The following is a 14264-nucleotide window of genomic DNA, read 5'->3' on the forward strand; positions in this document are numbered from 1 at the left end:
AAATAAGGATGTCATGAGTACATGACCCGACATCAAAAATTTCTCTGTTGAAGTGGGCCCACAGTCATGAAGTATTATAATTGTGATAGATTTAACCCATTGCAGACAGGGTGCCTAATGACCTAACTGGTCATCAAGGTAGGCGGTCTACGACACTAGAGTCACCAGCTAAAAATTAGAGGGATGGGGAAAGGGTTTTCTCCACCTTACAGGTAGCACAGATTAGCCCAAACAATATTTTTCCATAAATCCATCATAAAATGCGGCTTTAGGCTGACTTTGGAACCTTGTAGCTCTGGACCTAGTGTTGTTACAGCCATATTACTTAATGACTGTGTGCGTGCTTTAATTATGAGCAGATCCAGATGTCGCATCATTTACACATTACTCCTGTCTTTTAAGCCTAATTGGTGCCAACATGTATGTCATGACACCCATCCCTCTAATTTTTAGCCTTGGCCCTCAGCATCAGAGATAGCCCATCTTAACTGCCAGTTGGTTAGCTTACTCACCCCTATCCAGAATGCATTAATCTCTGTATAGAAATAGCATAGTGCTTAAGATTTATCTTTACTGAATATATTATACTTTTCATATAATTGAAAAGCACACGTAATCTAGAAATTTAATGCTTTTTCTTTAGGAAATGAGAATATAAAGAGATCAGTCAAATAGTATTACAAAACTTTACAAACCTCATTTTCAGTGACATAGAGGTTGCTCGTGCCCAGACACCCAAGGACATCGCAGAGCTTGCCGATGAAATTGGCCTCCTGCCTTCTGAGGTAGACATGTACGGCAAGAAGAAAGCAAAGGTTTCCCTGTCTGTATTGCAGCGTCTAGCTGCACAGAAGAATGGCCGTTATGTTGTTGTGGCAGGGTGAGTAGACTTCATTGTGTTTTAGCTATTTCCTTTCTATTGCATTGCCTTCCACTCTTTTTTCTTTTCTATTTTTCTTCTCTTCTTTTTTCTTCTTTTTTGTGTGATTTTGAAAATAGTCTTTTACAGTGCTTGTTATTGAAGGCTAATGAATGACCAATTAACTAATGCAAGTTTTTAGTGACATTTTCTTAATTCCAAAATATCCTAAACATTATCTTTGATCTATTGATATGGTTATTTATGAACTTAACTCATTAACACCAGGTGACAAGATATCAGGCAGTACCTGCCATTGGTGACAAGATATTTTGTCATGGCTTTTAGGTATGGCCAACGTGCTAGGTGATCAGGCGCATAGTAGTTGGCCACAGCCAGAGTGAGCGAATAGCCCAAGGCATTAGGCTTGCTCGCTTGAAATACTCCAGCATGTAGACCATTTAGAGCCAAAATTGCCCCTTCAGCAATAGGTTAACACCAGCAACAAAAAGATAAAAGTTAAATTTTATTATATTTCAGCATTACTCCAACCCCATTGGGAGAGGGAAAAAGTACAACCACCATCGGTCTTGCACAAGCTCTTGGTGCACATCTAAAGAAGAATGTGTTCGCATGTGTCCGTCAACCTTCCCAGGGACCAACTTTCGGCATCAAAGGTACGTATTGTGTTATATGATTCAAGTTGGAAACATTGTGTACTCTTGTTTTCCAGAGAATTTTCACTTTTTTTCTGTTAAGCATTCTATTTTTTTTTAATATAGAGTTATTATAACAGAGTCAATGGTATGTGTATGTACAATATTATCCAAATATTAATCAAATAATGTCAATGATTATCAAAATGGTTTTACTGTCAAATAAGTTATATTCTGTAATATGCAAAGGGCTTTTTTTGCACTTCCTTCATGAACTAAATTCTCTGTCCACAACTGTTATGAAAGTTAAGTGATTAACTAGTTTCAATTTAGTAAAGGCCAGGATGTGACAAATAGAAGATTTATAATCATTATTAGTTTTAACAACTTTCTTTTTCTTCCTCCCCCTCCTCCTCCTTCCTTCTTTTCTTCCTGTTCCCCCTCCTTCTTCACTTCCTCCTCCTCCTCTTCCTTCTGTACTATATATTCTTTTTCATTACATTAGACAAAGATCACAAAAACTTTCATATGAAACCTTACAATCATATTACAGGAGGTGCTGCTGGTGGGGGTTACTCTCAGGTGATCCCAATGGACGAGTTCAACCTCCATCTGACGGGTGACATCCATGCCATCACAGCGGCCAATAACCTCTTGGCAGCCCAGATTGATGCCAGAATGTTCCACGAGTCCACACAGACGGATCAGGCTCTCTACAACCGCTTAGTTCCGAAGCTTAAGACTGGGAGAGAGTTTTCCAAGATCCAGGTATTGTTTCTAGCACTGCATATTTTTATCTTTGTTAGTGAACTGCAGTATTGGAATTTCATAATACTCATTGTGATATTCCAAAAACATGTATCACGTCTCCCATAGCTGAATCGCCTGAAGAAGCTCGGCATTGTGGAAACCGACCCAGACAAACTGACAGCGGAAGAAATCACTAAGTTTGTGCGGCTCAACATCGACCCAGCCACCATCACCTGGCAGAGAGGTTAGTCTTTCGTCAGCATGGGAATATGTAAAAAAGAAATAGCTGAAAGAGAAACTGGAAAATTTAGATATTGATAGTTAGGGTATTAACTCATTGATACCGAGGACATCCAGTTTTCACTGTAGTTTTTTTATTGATTTTTTTTATTCCCCAAGCACTTTGTCACCAAGGAGTCAGTTTGTTGATCTACTTGATTTCACCTGTTTGCTGTTATTGTAAATAGGATTACTATTACTATCATCATTATGATTACAATTAAAACAATGATACTAGTTATAAAGATGAAATTTGTTTTCCAAATAAATTCAAGGAATAGAATAATCAGGCAAAGACAGTTAGGCTATCTAAATGACCACTTGGTGAAAAAACATGTCTTACATCCTAAAAGAGCAAGTAACTAAAGAAAACCAATATGGACAATTCATATATACATGCACTTCTAGCATATTGTAGTTAAATGTCAGGATCTAAAAGAATGATAGATGTGTAATGAAAATGCTCTAAAAAGAAATGATGATAATAATTTATTTCCCTTCCCAGTCTTGGACACAAATGATAGGTTCCTGCGCAAGATAACCATCGGCCAGAGCCCAACTGAGAAGGATAAGACACGTGAGTGCCAGTTCGACATCAGTGTAGCCAGTGAAATCATGGCTGTCCTGGCTCTGACCACCTCATTGTCTGACATGAGGGAGCGGCTTGGCAGGATGGTCGTGGCCTCAGACACCTCGGGAAATCCTGTCACAGCTGAGGATCTGGTGAGGATTGTTGTTTTTTTGGGGTCCTGGTGGTATCAGTATTAGTGTTACTCACTTATTGTAGATATATGAATATAAGTGTAGCAATAAGGTAAATGTTGCTTTTGCTGTTGTTTCTCATGTCTTAGGGATATATATGTAATAGATATTTTACTAATTTTACCTGTTAATTTATTTTATCTCAGTATTGTGCTGTATTGTGCTTATTGTTACACTTTTTTCACTTTTCATCTCTCCTTAGGGTGCCAGTGGAGCATTGACAGTGCTGATGAAGGATGCCATTCGACCAAACCTCATGCAGACTCTGGAGGGAACACCAGTGTTCGTCCATGCAGGACCTTTTGCCAACATCGCTCATGGGAACTCCTCCATCTTGGCTGACATGATTGCGCTCAAGGTAGGTTTTATCTCTTGTTCTTGTTTTTGTTATGATTATTATTAGTGTCTTGAGGAATAAGATTTGATATTTCATGAACTTTGACGGTAGAGCATAATGTTCTTAGCCTTCATGATATTTACCAGTTCTTACTCACCTCTTTCTTATTTTGCCTCTCTAAACCACAGCTTGTTGGAAATGATGGTTTTGTAGTCACTGAGGCTGGCTTTGGTGCTGACATTGGGATGGAGAAGTTCTTCAACATCAAGTGCCGTTACTCCGGTTTGGTGCCTAACGCAGTAGTTTTGGTAGCAACAGTGCGGGCACTCAAGATGCACGGTGGAGGTCCCACGGTCACCCCTGGAGTCCCACTTCCTGCTGCCTATACAGAGGTAAAAAAAAAAAAATCATGTTTGGTCTTCTTTATATCTATATCCAAAAAGTCTTTCTTATTATAACAAATCAGCAAATATTTTGTCTGATTAGGATCAAGACATTATTCTCCTTTTCTTCTTCTCTCTTTCTCTTTCTCTTTAGCTGCATTACTTTTTTATGATATGGTATAGACTTCTATATCAAATTTATCTTTCCAGGAAAATTTGGAGCTTGTTGAAAAGGGCTTCACCAACCTAGGCAAGCAGATTGAGAATGGTTGCATGTTTGGCGTGCCAGTAGTTGTGGCAATCAATGCATTTGCGTACGTTGTCTGAGGTTTCTTTATGTTGTCATTGTATCTGTTTTTTAATAAGTTTTTTTGACTGTTTTGGATACAATGAAAGGTGTTCTATGCTGATGTTGATCATATAATTTTTTTCAAGTTTAATTACTATTCACTTAATTTGTTTCTTGTTCGAATAGATCTGACACAGAGGCAGAACTTGGACTGATCAAGAAACTGGCACTTGGAGCAGGAGCAGCCAATGCTGTCATCTGCAACCACTGGGCCAAGGGAGGTGCTGGTGCTGTGCAACTGGCAGAGGCTGTTGCCAGTGCTTCTAGCCAACCATCGGAATTCAAGTAAGAGCTTTTTGCAGAAGTGATAATTGAAGTGGAATGCACAAAAGTTTTCCTTGCTATTTGATACTTATAGATTCAGAGTCTAGGAAATTGTGTGTTTGTATACTTCATTTATGTCAGTGCTTCCCAAAATTTAGTCAATAATGTACCCCACTTCATTACCATGTGCTTAATTTCTTGTGATTTTAAGTAGTATTTCTGTTTAGATGTATAAAGTATATATTAGATGTATAAAGTATATATTGAGTGATAGACAGCACTGACATTCATAACATTGAATTTTGTATATTTAACAAAATCATGTAATAAGGTGATTAAGTTTGTTAACCCAATGACGACAGTGTGTCACACTCGTGTGACACAGCTAAATTCCCGATGCCGGGGCGTCATGCCAGTGTGACGATTACAATGCAATATTGCAATCGCCCGGCATAGGGGTTTTCGCGTAGCGCGTGCCCCGTCGGGAAAGGGTTAAATATATACAAATGAATGAAAGATACATATATATTAGGAGCAACTTAAGTATCCCCCTGAAAATCTCTCTGCATATCCCAAGGGGAACAAATAACCTAAGTTTGGGAATATTTAATTTATTTAGTTACACACTATCATCAGTGTGTAACACCCTAATTCCTAGTTGGTGTTGGCCTATTGCTAAATCGCCAGATACCTACAATGCCAACACTCATTCTATGTATTTTTCATTAAGATTTCCATGCACTTAGATAATTAAGTTTAATAAAATGTATGATGAAGATTATACAGGAATATGTGATATTACAGATTCATATTTACATATGTAACCTTACCTAATATATATAATTCTTTTCATTATTCTTATAGGTTCCTGTATGACCTAACATTGCCCATTGAGGACAAGATCCGGACCATTGCTCAGAAGATTTATGGTGCAGATGATGTTGAGATTAAACCAGAAGCACAAGAACAAATTAATCGTTACAGGAAACAGGTAACGGCGATTACTCTTTTAGTTAGAATGTTTCGGTTGTGCTATCATTTCAGGAAGTTTTATAAAGATTATGAATTTGAATTTGATCTTTTAATTCTCAGATTAATTACTTTTGGTAATTGTAGTTTGCTGTAGGAAGTTGCTCTCTTGTAGAAACCAAACCTCTTGAATTATTATCTAAAGTATCTGTGAATACCGTAAATCTACCATTGCATGTATCTGATTGACACCATTTTTCAGGGCTTCAACGACCTCCCTATTTGTATGGCCAAGACCCACCTCTCCCTGTCATCTGACCCAAGCTTAAAGGGTGCTCCAAAGGGCTTCACTATTCCTGTGAGGGACGTCCGTGCTTCAGTGGGAGCAGGATTCCTCTACCCTCTCATTGGCACGGTAAGGAGGAAGTGTGTTGGTGTTCAAAGATATTTATTTGCATGGTTATTCATTCCCTCTTGGTAGTGATCTTTTGTGATCTTTTTTGAATCTCTTGATTGAGGTAAAATATGAATTCATTCTTAGTTATTCTTAGTTGCATGGAGTTTTCATTTTTTGGTGAAATTAAAAGTTGAGGTTATTGCCCTAATGTGTTGAATGGTATGTTTTGGGGGGGTTTGTATTACATGCCAGAATAGTTACTTTGCTTCCTTCTACCAGACTTGGAGGTGATGAAGCTAAAATAAAAATAATATTCATGAAAAGGAAAGAGAGAAAGAAATTGGTCAATCATTTTTATAGTTATTCCTCCTTGTTTTGAGATTTCAGCATAAAGAAATATATTGATAATTTGATTTTGAATTAGCTGGTAAAAGTTAGACAGTATATATTATGTTTTTTCATTACTATTCATTATAAGCCATGCAAAGGGGAAGTTTCACAAACCTGTTACTTTGGTGGGAGGAAGAATTTTTGTGTTGTGACCTTGGTTGACTTTATATGATTTTTGTAATATTGTCTGTTATGGGTCTTTAACCTGTCTTCCACTCTAACAAAGCATAGCCACTTTGTGGAGAAAGTGAATATCACTAACTCTTTGCCAAGAAAAAAGAATATCGTACGTGGATGCAAATAATGGCTTCTGTCAGGGTACACTAAATACTCTGAAGCAGAGTCATGATTGTAAGATGAAATAGTCTTCAAATTTTTGGTATCAAATTTTTTATGTATAGTGAACATATATACAAATATATGCAAAGACTTTCTTTCAAAAACAGATGGTTAATTTCTATGAAGGAAACCATTATTACTATTCATGATATCATCTGTTATTTGCCTACTTAACCCAAAAACATTTTCATGAAGACCAAAGCCATAAGGCAACATCAAATAGCTGTCAAGAAAAAAGTTGTCAATAACATTTTCCAGAAAAGCTGAAGGTATAATGAGGAATTAAACCTTGATTCATTTTCCTGATGTTTTGGCATTTGATTTCAAATACAGGATCACATATTACTTAGTCAGTGACAAAACTTTTTTTCCTGGTTTGAGTAGAGTTTTCTTGTGATTATAGAACAAGTAGAGTTATTTATGCATCATCAGGAGTAGATACAAATTAACCAATTACAAATGTAGTTGTCAACGTTTTTGAATGGGTAATGGGTGAATGGACTTTTTCCTGATTTTTGAGTATGATAATTGAGTAAGTAGTTCCCCCCTACCCCTTTTTTTTTTCAAATTTAATCTTGCAAGTTAAGTTGTATGAGCATAAACAACTTGAACATAAAGAATCTTTCTATGGGATTTCCACTCTGGCTTCCTCCTCCTGTTTCATAGTTATCTCTTCATCAGTACAATAGTCACAACTTAGCTTGCAGTGTGCCTTTTCCCCTGACATTAGCCTGTAGAATTTAGAGGTAATATATTCCTAAAACCAAAGTCCATGCATGATCATGAGTGTGTCACTTCATAGAAGGAGAATGGGCAAGTCCCACGTCCGCCTCCGTTGGCCCGCGGCCTGCATTGGCTGCGGCGTTTCGTTCCCAAGTGATGGCTCTATGAGGCCCAGAGGTAAGTCTTGAACGTTCGAAATCTTCGATTTGTAAAGCACCTTCTGAACTGGTCTGGCTTAAAGCCCAGGAGTGTTCATTTACTCTGATGACACAGTGGTGCACAAATTAAAGTGTTTACATTTATTATTGCTTACTGGATATTTATTAATTAATTTATATATATATATATATATATATATATATATATACATATATATATATATATATATATATATATATATATATATATATACACACACCTTTCAAAATTTTATATTCACAATTTATGATTTATATTCTAGGATTCAAAAGATTTATTTTATTAGTTAATTGCTAGAAGTAGTGGTTATAGTGGAAGTATTAATATAGAAATAGTGATAGTGTAGCAAAAGTAGTTGTGGTTTTGTTAGAGCTAATAATGATGTTATCATTGATATATATAAGTATCATTATAATAGTTATTTAAAAGTAACTTTATATTGGTTTATTGCTAGCTTAGCACAAGTGGGATTCTTTCCCATCCCGTAAAACAGTTGACTCATTGATATAAAACCATTTGTTATTATAATATCAGAAAACTAAATTTTTTACTATTAATTATATTAGTAATTGTAAGAAGTAATGGCTTATCAACCCGTTAACGCCGGGTGACAAGATATCACGTTGAGTGGTGGCAGGACTAGCCGCAGGAGACGAGATAACTTGTCATAGCTGTCCTTTTGGCTGGTGCACCGGGTGATTGGGTAAATAGTGCTTGGCCAAAGCAGGCAAATAGCCTGAGGCATTCAGCTTACGCGTTAAAAATACCTTGGTGTTTTGACCATTTGGAGCCAAAGCAGCCCCGTCAGTAACGGGTAAATGATATAAAGAACTGTTATCATGATACAGAAACAAGGTTATAGTAATAATGACTGTGATGGTATTAACCCCTAAAGTACAGGCCACCTCAATTAAGCTCATTAGTAAGTATCCCTTACAGCCAAGTCTCCTTGATATAGCATAAGCTTATAAACTGGCTGTTTTCCTGACTCTATTTCATTGTGAATGGGAGATAGTGAGGGTAGATAAGTACATTTGGCCTCAATACCACAGAGATGCCTCTCCTTCCCTCGGTGACTTCTCACACCCAATCCTCCTTCTATACTCCCTGCGAGTCATCAGAGATCCCTACAACCAGCATCCTATCCACTGTCCCCTTTCTTAAGATCACCTCTCTCTTTATAAGCCACCTCTCAGCATGGATAAGTCACTTGTTATCTTGTCTTTCACTATACATTTTTTTAACACAAAAATGCATGATACATACATGATTTATTGCTATGTGGATTATGGCGAATATGTATTTTATTGCATTGAATGTATTTTCTTTACATGTCTTTGGAAGTCCCCCACCCCCCTTATATAAGTTGTTGTTTTTTCTCTCTCTCTTCTGCTTCTTCTTTTTCTTCAATGTTGATGCTCACTGTTCAGTAATTATTTGGCATCAACCACAAGACATGCATTTTTTGGTATATAGAACTTGGCCTTTCAAATAATGAAACCAAACTGAGACCAAAGGTTAAAAAAAGATAGGTTGATTTGCAGATGGGATGGCTGTGAAGTTTTGGTCTTTAGGGGTTAATAATCATAATAACATCAAGTATGTTATGATTTATAATAGTGGGACAAAAAGTAGTAATGATAATATCATTATTGAATAGTTTAATATTAACCCTCTCTGGACGGGTGGTACAGCATGTGTACCGCGCATTCAAAAGCCCAGTGGCCGGGCGGCACAGTATTGTGCCAGCCATTCAATTGATTTAGGCCTAATAATTCGAACGCCCCGGCATTTGGACATTCAAGGCTAGAATTCCCCCGTCGGGGATGGGTTAATGTATTTGTAAAAGTACTCTATGTTGTAGCACAGTAGTATAGTAGTAATAGTTTTAGTTTTAGTAGAAGTAGTCATCATAGTGGAAATAGCAGTTCTTCCAGATGTACAGGATAGCAATAACAAATTTGAAATAATGATATTCATAGATGCTTTACCATTAGAGAATCATTCCAGCTGTAAAGTCCACGGTATTAGTTCCATTTTGCCAAATCGGATTTCAATTTTGAGCTTGGTTTGCATGTTCGAATTTTAAAGGAGTGCGAGTCTCCATAATGCTTTACACTTGACAATACATTGTATATTATAAATACCAGATTATTAAAGGCTACTATACAATGCTACATGATTAGCTTTGTCTCTAGACCCAAAGATGTATAAGTGAGATCTATGAGTTAATTTAGCTGTATTTTTCCTATATTATTAGAGATAAAGTTTTGTATGTTTATGCCATTTTTATATTTAATCTTGGAGTATATTAACTCCTTCACTAAATAAAAATATTGAATTGTTGAAGTGCATTATAAATTGATGTGCATTTTTTATTGGTAACTCTAGTTCAAATTGCAGTTCAGAAAAGGGCTCAAACTACTTGCATATTCAGTCCCACACCCACTGACACCAACAGATCTGTAATTCTTTTTTACCTATTTTACATTTAATTGCACCCTTTCTTTTGGCAAGTAATTATGGCTTTATATACCCTCTTTTAACCCATTCGCGCCGGTTGACGTGCTGACACGTGGTCGAAAAAAGCCCCGGACCCGGGTGACGTCCTGGCACGTGCTACATTTTCGGCCCGCGCGCCGGGAGGCCAGTAGCGACGTGCTGAAACGTCCGCATTAGAATGATAGATTATTCTTAGTACAATTCGATTTTCATACTTGATTTGTCTTAGCTACTTTAGTTTATCCTTCTAAATAGTAGAAAATGGGATATAACGTAATATGAATGACGTCTCAGGTACATACGTAATCTTGATTACGGCATGGTGATTTCTGTTTCTGATTTGTTGAATATGATGATCTGAGTCGAAAGACTATCGTAAAATCAATTGTAATTGGCCGAGGAATAAAAAAAAAAAAAAAAAAAAAAATTATATAACATCTTTTTGTTGCCCCACTAAAAGAAAATGACACTTGAAAAAACATTGCTGTTACTTGCATTCACTTGTATGCACATGTATGGTTGTTCATATTCTCTTTCTTTTCGTTTAGGAAGAAAAAAAAAATTGAAAAAAAAAACTATGTTTGTTACCTCACTAGAAGAATGCTTCCACTTCCCATTGGTATTACAACATAGGAGTAAAGAATATGGAAAAAGTTCAATAGAATAACACTAAAAAAACAGTGCTATAACATCTTTTTCGACTGATATACATCCTCTGAACATAGCACTACTTTCTACACATGATTACACTTTAGACGCAATCACGCAAACCATAAGGATAGGGTGGGTGAAAAACGCTCTGCGAGCGTCAGAGCGACCGCGCGCAGCGGGAAAACACCCCGGCACGAACGGTTGCGCGCTTGAAATCTTCCCGGCGTTATCGGGAGTAGGCGAAATTCCGCCCCGGCGTGAATGGGTTAAAGAAAGGAGAAGAAAAGAGGAAGACAGACATGAAGATAATCTTGCATATCAAGCATTTAGTTACCAAGGAGTCAAGTAGTAGGCCTAGCTGACCTCACCTGTTTCCCCAATTCTTTAAATTTTCACAAAAAAAAGTTTTTACTTCTATTATCATTTTTGCTTTTATTACCATTAACATTATGATGATGATAATAATGGTAAAATGATAATGTCTGTAATGAGAATAGTAATAGAAACAATAACATTTTTACCAATAATTCAGATGAATAGGTAGGCATACTAATTGACTCCATGATGGGTTTCAACCATCTGTGCAAAAAATATAATTATGATGGTAATTATAAAACAAAACCAGTGGACAGTGCATGTCTTTGGCATCAGTGGGTTGATAACTGCAAATTATAACAATTACAACAAATGTGTACCAAAAAGCAAGAGGTATGTCTCAACAATTGCATTTCCAATATTACATAGTATCTTGAAGGGGAAAAAAATCATACTTCAAGGAAATTCTTGCTTTTATGCTACTCTGCAGAGCTGAGTTTTATATTTTTAAATTTCTCCATGCTTTTTTTCTTTTATTATGCAGAGATGGTGTTTCTAAGTTGTATTGATATATTCATTTGCATGATTATTTGTGTGTATATATGTATGTACTTAGAGAGAGAGAGAGAGAGAAAGAGAAAGACTCTTATTAAAAATACCATTAGTATGTTTTGAAAATATGAAGATTAGTACAGAAATTAAGAACTGTATATTTGTATAAATATTGGTGCTCAGCTTAAACTTATCAAAGTTGTTGTTGTTGTTGTTGTTTTTTCAGTATAAGCTGTTTATTTAATATGAAAGATTGTTAGTTTGTTCTCTGGTAGACCATAAAAGTATTCAAATGAATAGTAACATAAGGGTATTGGTTATATTTTGTAGTAAGTCACTACTATATTTTCTTTAAAAATCACTGTACTTCGTATTCCTTTCATTATACAGTCACTATTATATATGATGATGACCTAATTTATCATTATATATGTCTAATGCCATAGACTTTTTACTGGAGCATGTAACAGTAAATGGATGAATATATATATTATATATATATATATATATATATATATATATATATATAATATATATATATATATATATATATATATATATATATATATATGTATATATATATAAAATGTATGATTTATGTATAACTGGAAGGGTATATCTGAATTTTCAATTTATGTGTTTCATAGCTTTATAGGAATTATTTTACAATTATTGTTACAAATGTTACAAATGTGATATGACCATCTGCTTACATTTTAAGTGCTGCATCTGTGAACATTAATACACAGTACATATAACCTGCACACATCGTTTATGATGGTAAAGTCCTTACCATAAAGGTAAGTATAACCAGAACACAACACAAAACTTCATAAATTTTTTCTTACCTTCCTTATTTTATTTTATTTTTCTCTCCCTTCACTATTTATTATCATTATTAATATTGTTGTTGTTTATATTATTATTATTCTGGCATGTCACAAGATTTCAGTGTGAATGGGATCATTATGTCTAAGCTCTAGGTAATTTTTGCCATGTGTGTTACTAAAAATTATTTCCATATTTCGCAGATGACCACAATGCCGGGACTCCCCACAAGGCCTTGCATATATGACATTGATCTGGATTTAGAAACAGAAGAAGTTCTAGGACTCTTCTAGAACAGAGAAGATTTAAAGAGAGATAGAGAGAGAGAGAGAGAGGAGAAAAACAGTCGTTTGCTCAAAATTTTCCACGGGGGGGATACAAGTTCCTTGATGTGATATATCTGTGCCATTCTTATGTTTGATTTTTGTATGTGAAGAATACCAAAATGAAAGAAGCTAAATTTGTGAAAGTTTGCTTGGATGATATATAGATATATATATTGTATCTTTAGGCAAGAATGGAATATATTGTTGACTTTGTTATATTGCAAAAGTTATTTTTGTGGTTGGTTTAAATATATGGAAATTTGGGTTATAAGTAGTTTTATTTACCAAGCAAATGCAGTGAGGGCATGTGATCTGTTCTGATGCATTGCAGAGTTGTATAGTATATTTAAAGACGTAATCATGTCCTCAAAACCCCCAGTTATGTCTTGTAGCATTTGTCTGAAGAAACAGTACTGTAAAGTAGAACTACCTTTATTATTATTATTATTATTATTATATATATATATATATATATATAATATATATATATATATATATATATATATATATATAATATATATATATATATATAATATATATATAATATATATATAATACATATATATATACATATATATATATATATAATAATATATATATACATATATTATATATACATATATATAATATATATATATATATATATATAAATATATATATATATATATATATATATATATATATATATATATACATATATATATAATATATATATAATATATATATATATATATATAAATTATATATATATATATATATAAATATATATATATATATATATATATATTAATATATATAATATATAACATATATATATATATATATACATATATATATATATATATATATATATTATATATATATATATATATATATATATATATATATATATATATATATATATATATATATGTATATATATGTGTGTGTGTGTGTGTGTTTGTGTTTTAGCAGTAGTACTCAAGGACCATTACTGCTTGAGATAATGCCAATAGTTTTAGAACCATTTTCCAAGTGGTTGCACTAATTGTTATTTATTTGTATATATAGTTTTTATAGCTTTTCAGTGGCACTTCTCACCAATGCATATATACGGTGTGTGTATATACCACTCATGAAAGGAAATGATAAAAGAAAACTCATCTGTCGGTGTTGAAATATTCTTCTAGTATGTATAAATACATTACACATTTTTATCTTGGCAGTGCCAGTTCTTTGTGTAAATTCACTGGCACTCCATACACCAACAGATACAATAATAACAAATTTAGTCAAATAAAAAACAAAAATTACAACTATGACATAAAATACACAACCTTTTGTTGTTGTTGTTTCGTTTTATAATATCTAAAATCTAAAACCTAATATTTTTAACTTAAATTTAATGTACCATTTGTTAGATTATAGGAATGTAGAAAGAGAATGCATTCACCTA

General features: G+C 34.3%; 1 protein-coding gene across 6 annotated transcripts in view; it reads left to right on the forward strand.

Moving 5' to 3' along the window:
- The window catches only part of pug (pug C-1-tetrahydrofolate synthase, cytoplasmic), a 21821-nt gene extending 8724 nt beyond the window's left edge, over positions 1-13097 (forward strand). For 3 of the 6 annotated variants that reach the window (XM_086530424.1, XM_043004951.2, XM_086530426.1), the window contains exons 11-23: positions 707-880; positions 1400-1536; positions 2069-2283; positions 2392-2509; positions 3050-3267; positions 3509-3664; positions 3832-4035; positions 4237-4340; positions 4502-4660; positions 5504-5630; positions 5871-6023; positions 7537-7634; positions 12707-13097. In XM_086530424.1, coding sequence (XP_086386550.1) covers positions 707-880; positions 1400-1536; positions 2069-2283; positions 2392-2509; positions 3050-3267; positions 3509-3664; positions 3832-4035; positions 4237-4340; positions 4502-4660; positions 5504-5630; positions 5871-6023; positions 7537-7614 — 1843 coding nt within the window. In that variant the 3' untranslated portion in view covers positions 7615-7634; positions 12707-13097. The remainder of the gene's footprint in view (positions 1-706; positions 881-1399; positions 1537-2068; positions 2284-2391; positions 2510-3049; positions 3268-3508; positions 3665-3831; positions 4036-4236; positions 4341-4501; positions 4661-5503; positions 5631-5870; positions 6024-7536; positions 7635-12706) is intronic. The other 3 variants (XM_043004952.2, XM_086530425.1, XM_043004950.2) reach the window with 1 other exon arrangement.
- Positions 13098-14264: the final 1167 nt, after the last annotated feature.

This window comes from Penaeus japonicus, unplaced genomic scaffold, assembly GCF_977035675.1.
Source record: "Penaeus japonicus unplaced genomic scaffold, GWHDUDI00000001_assembly GWHDUDI00000033, whole genome shotgun sequence".
NCBI classification, from domain to species: domain Eukaryota; kingdom Metazoa; phylum Arthropoda; class Malacostraca; order Decapoda; family Penaeidae; genus Penaeus; species Penaeus japonicus.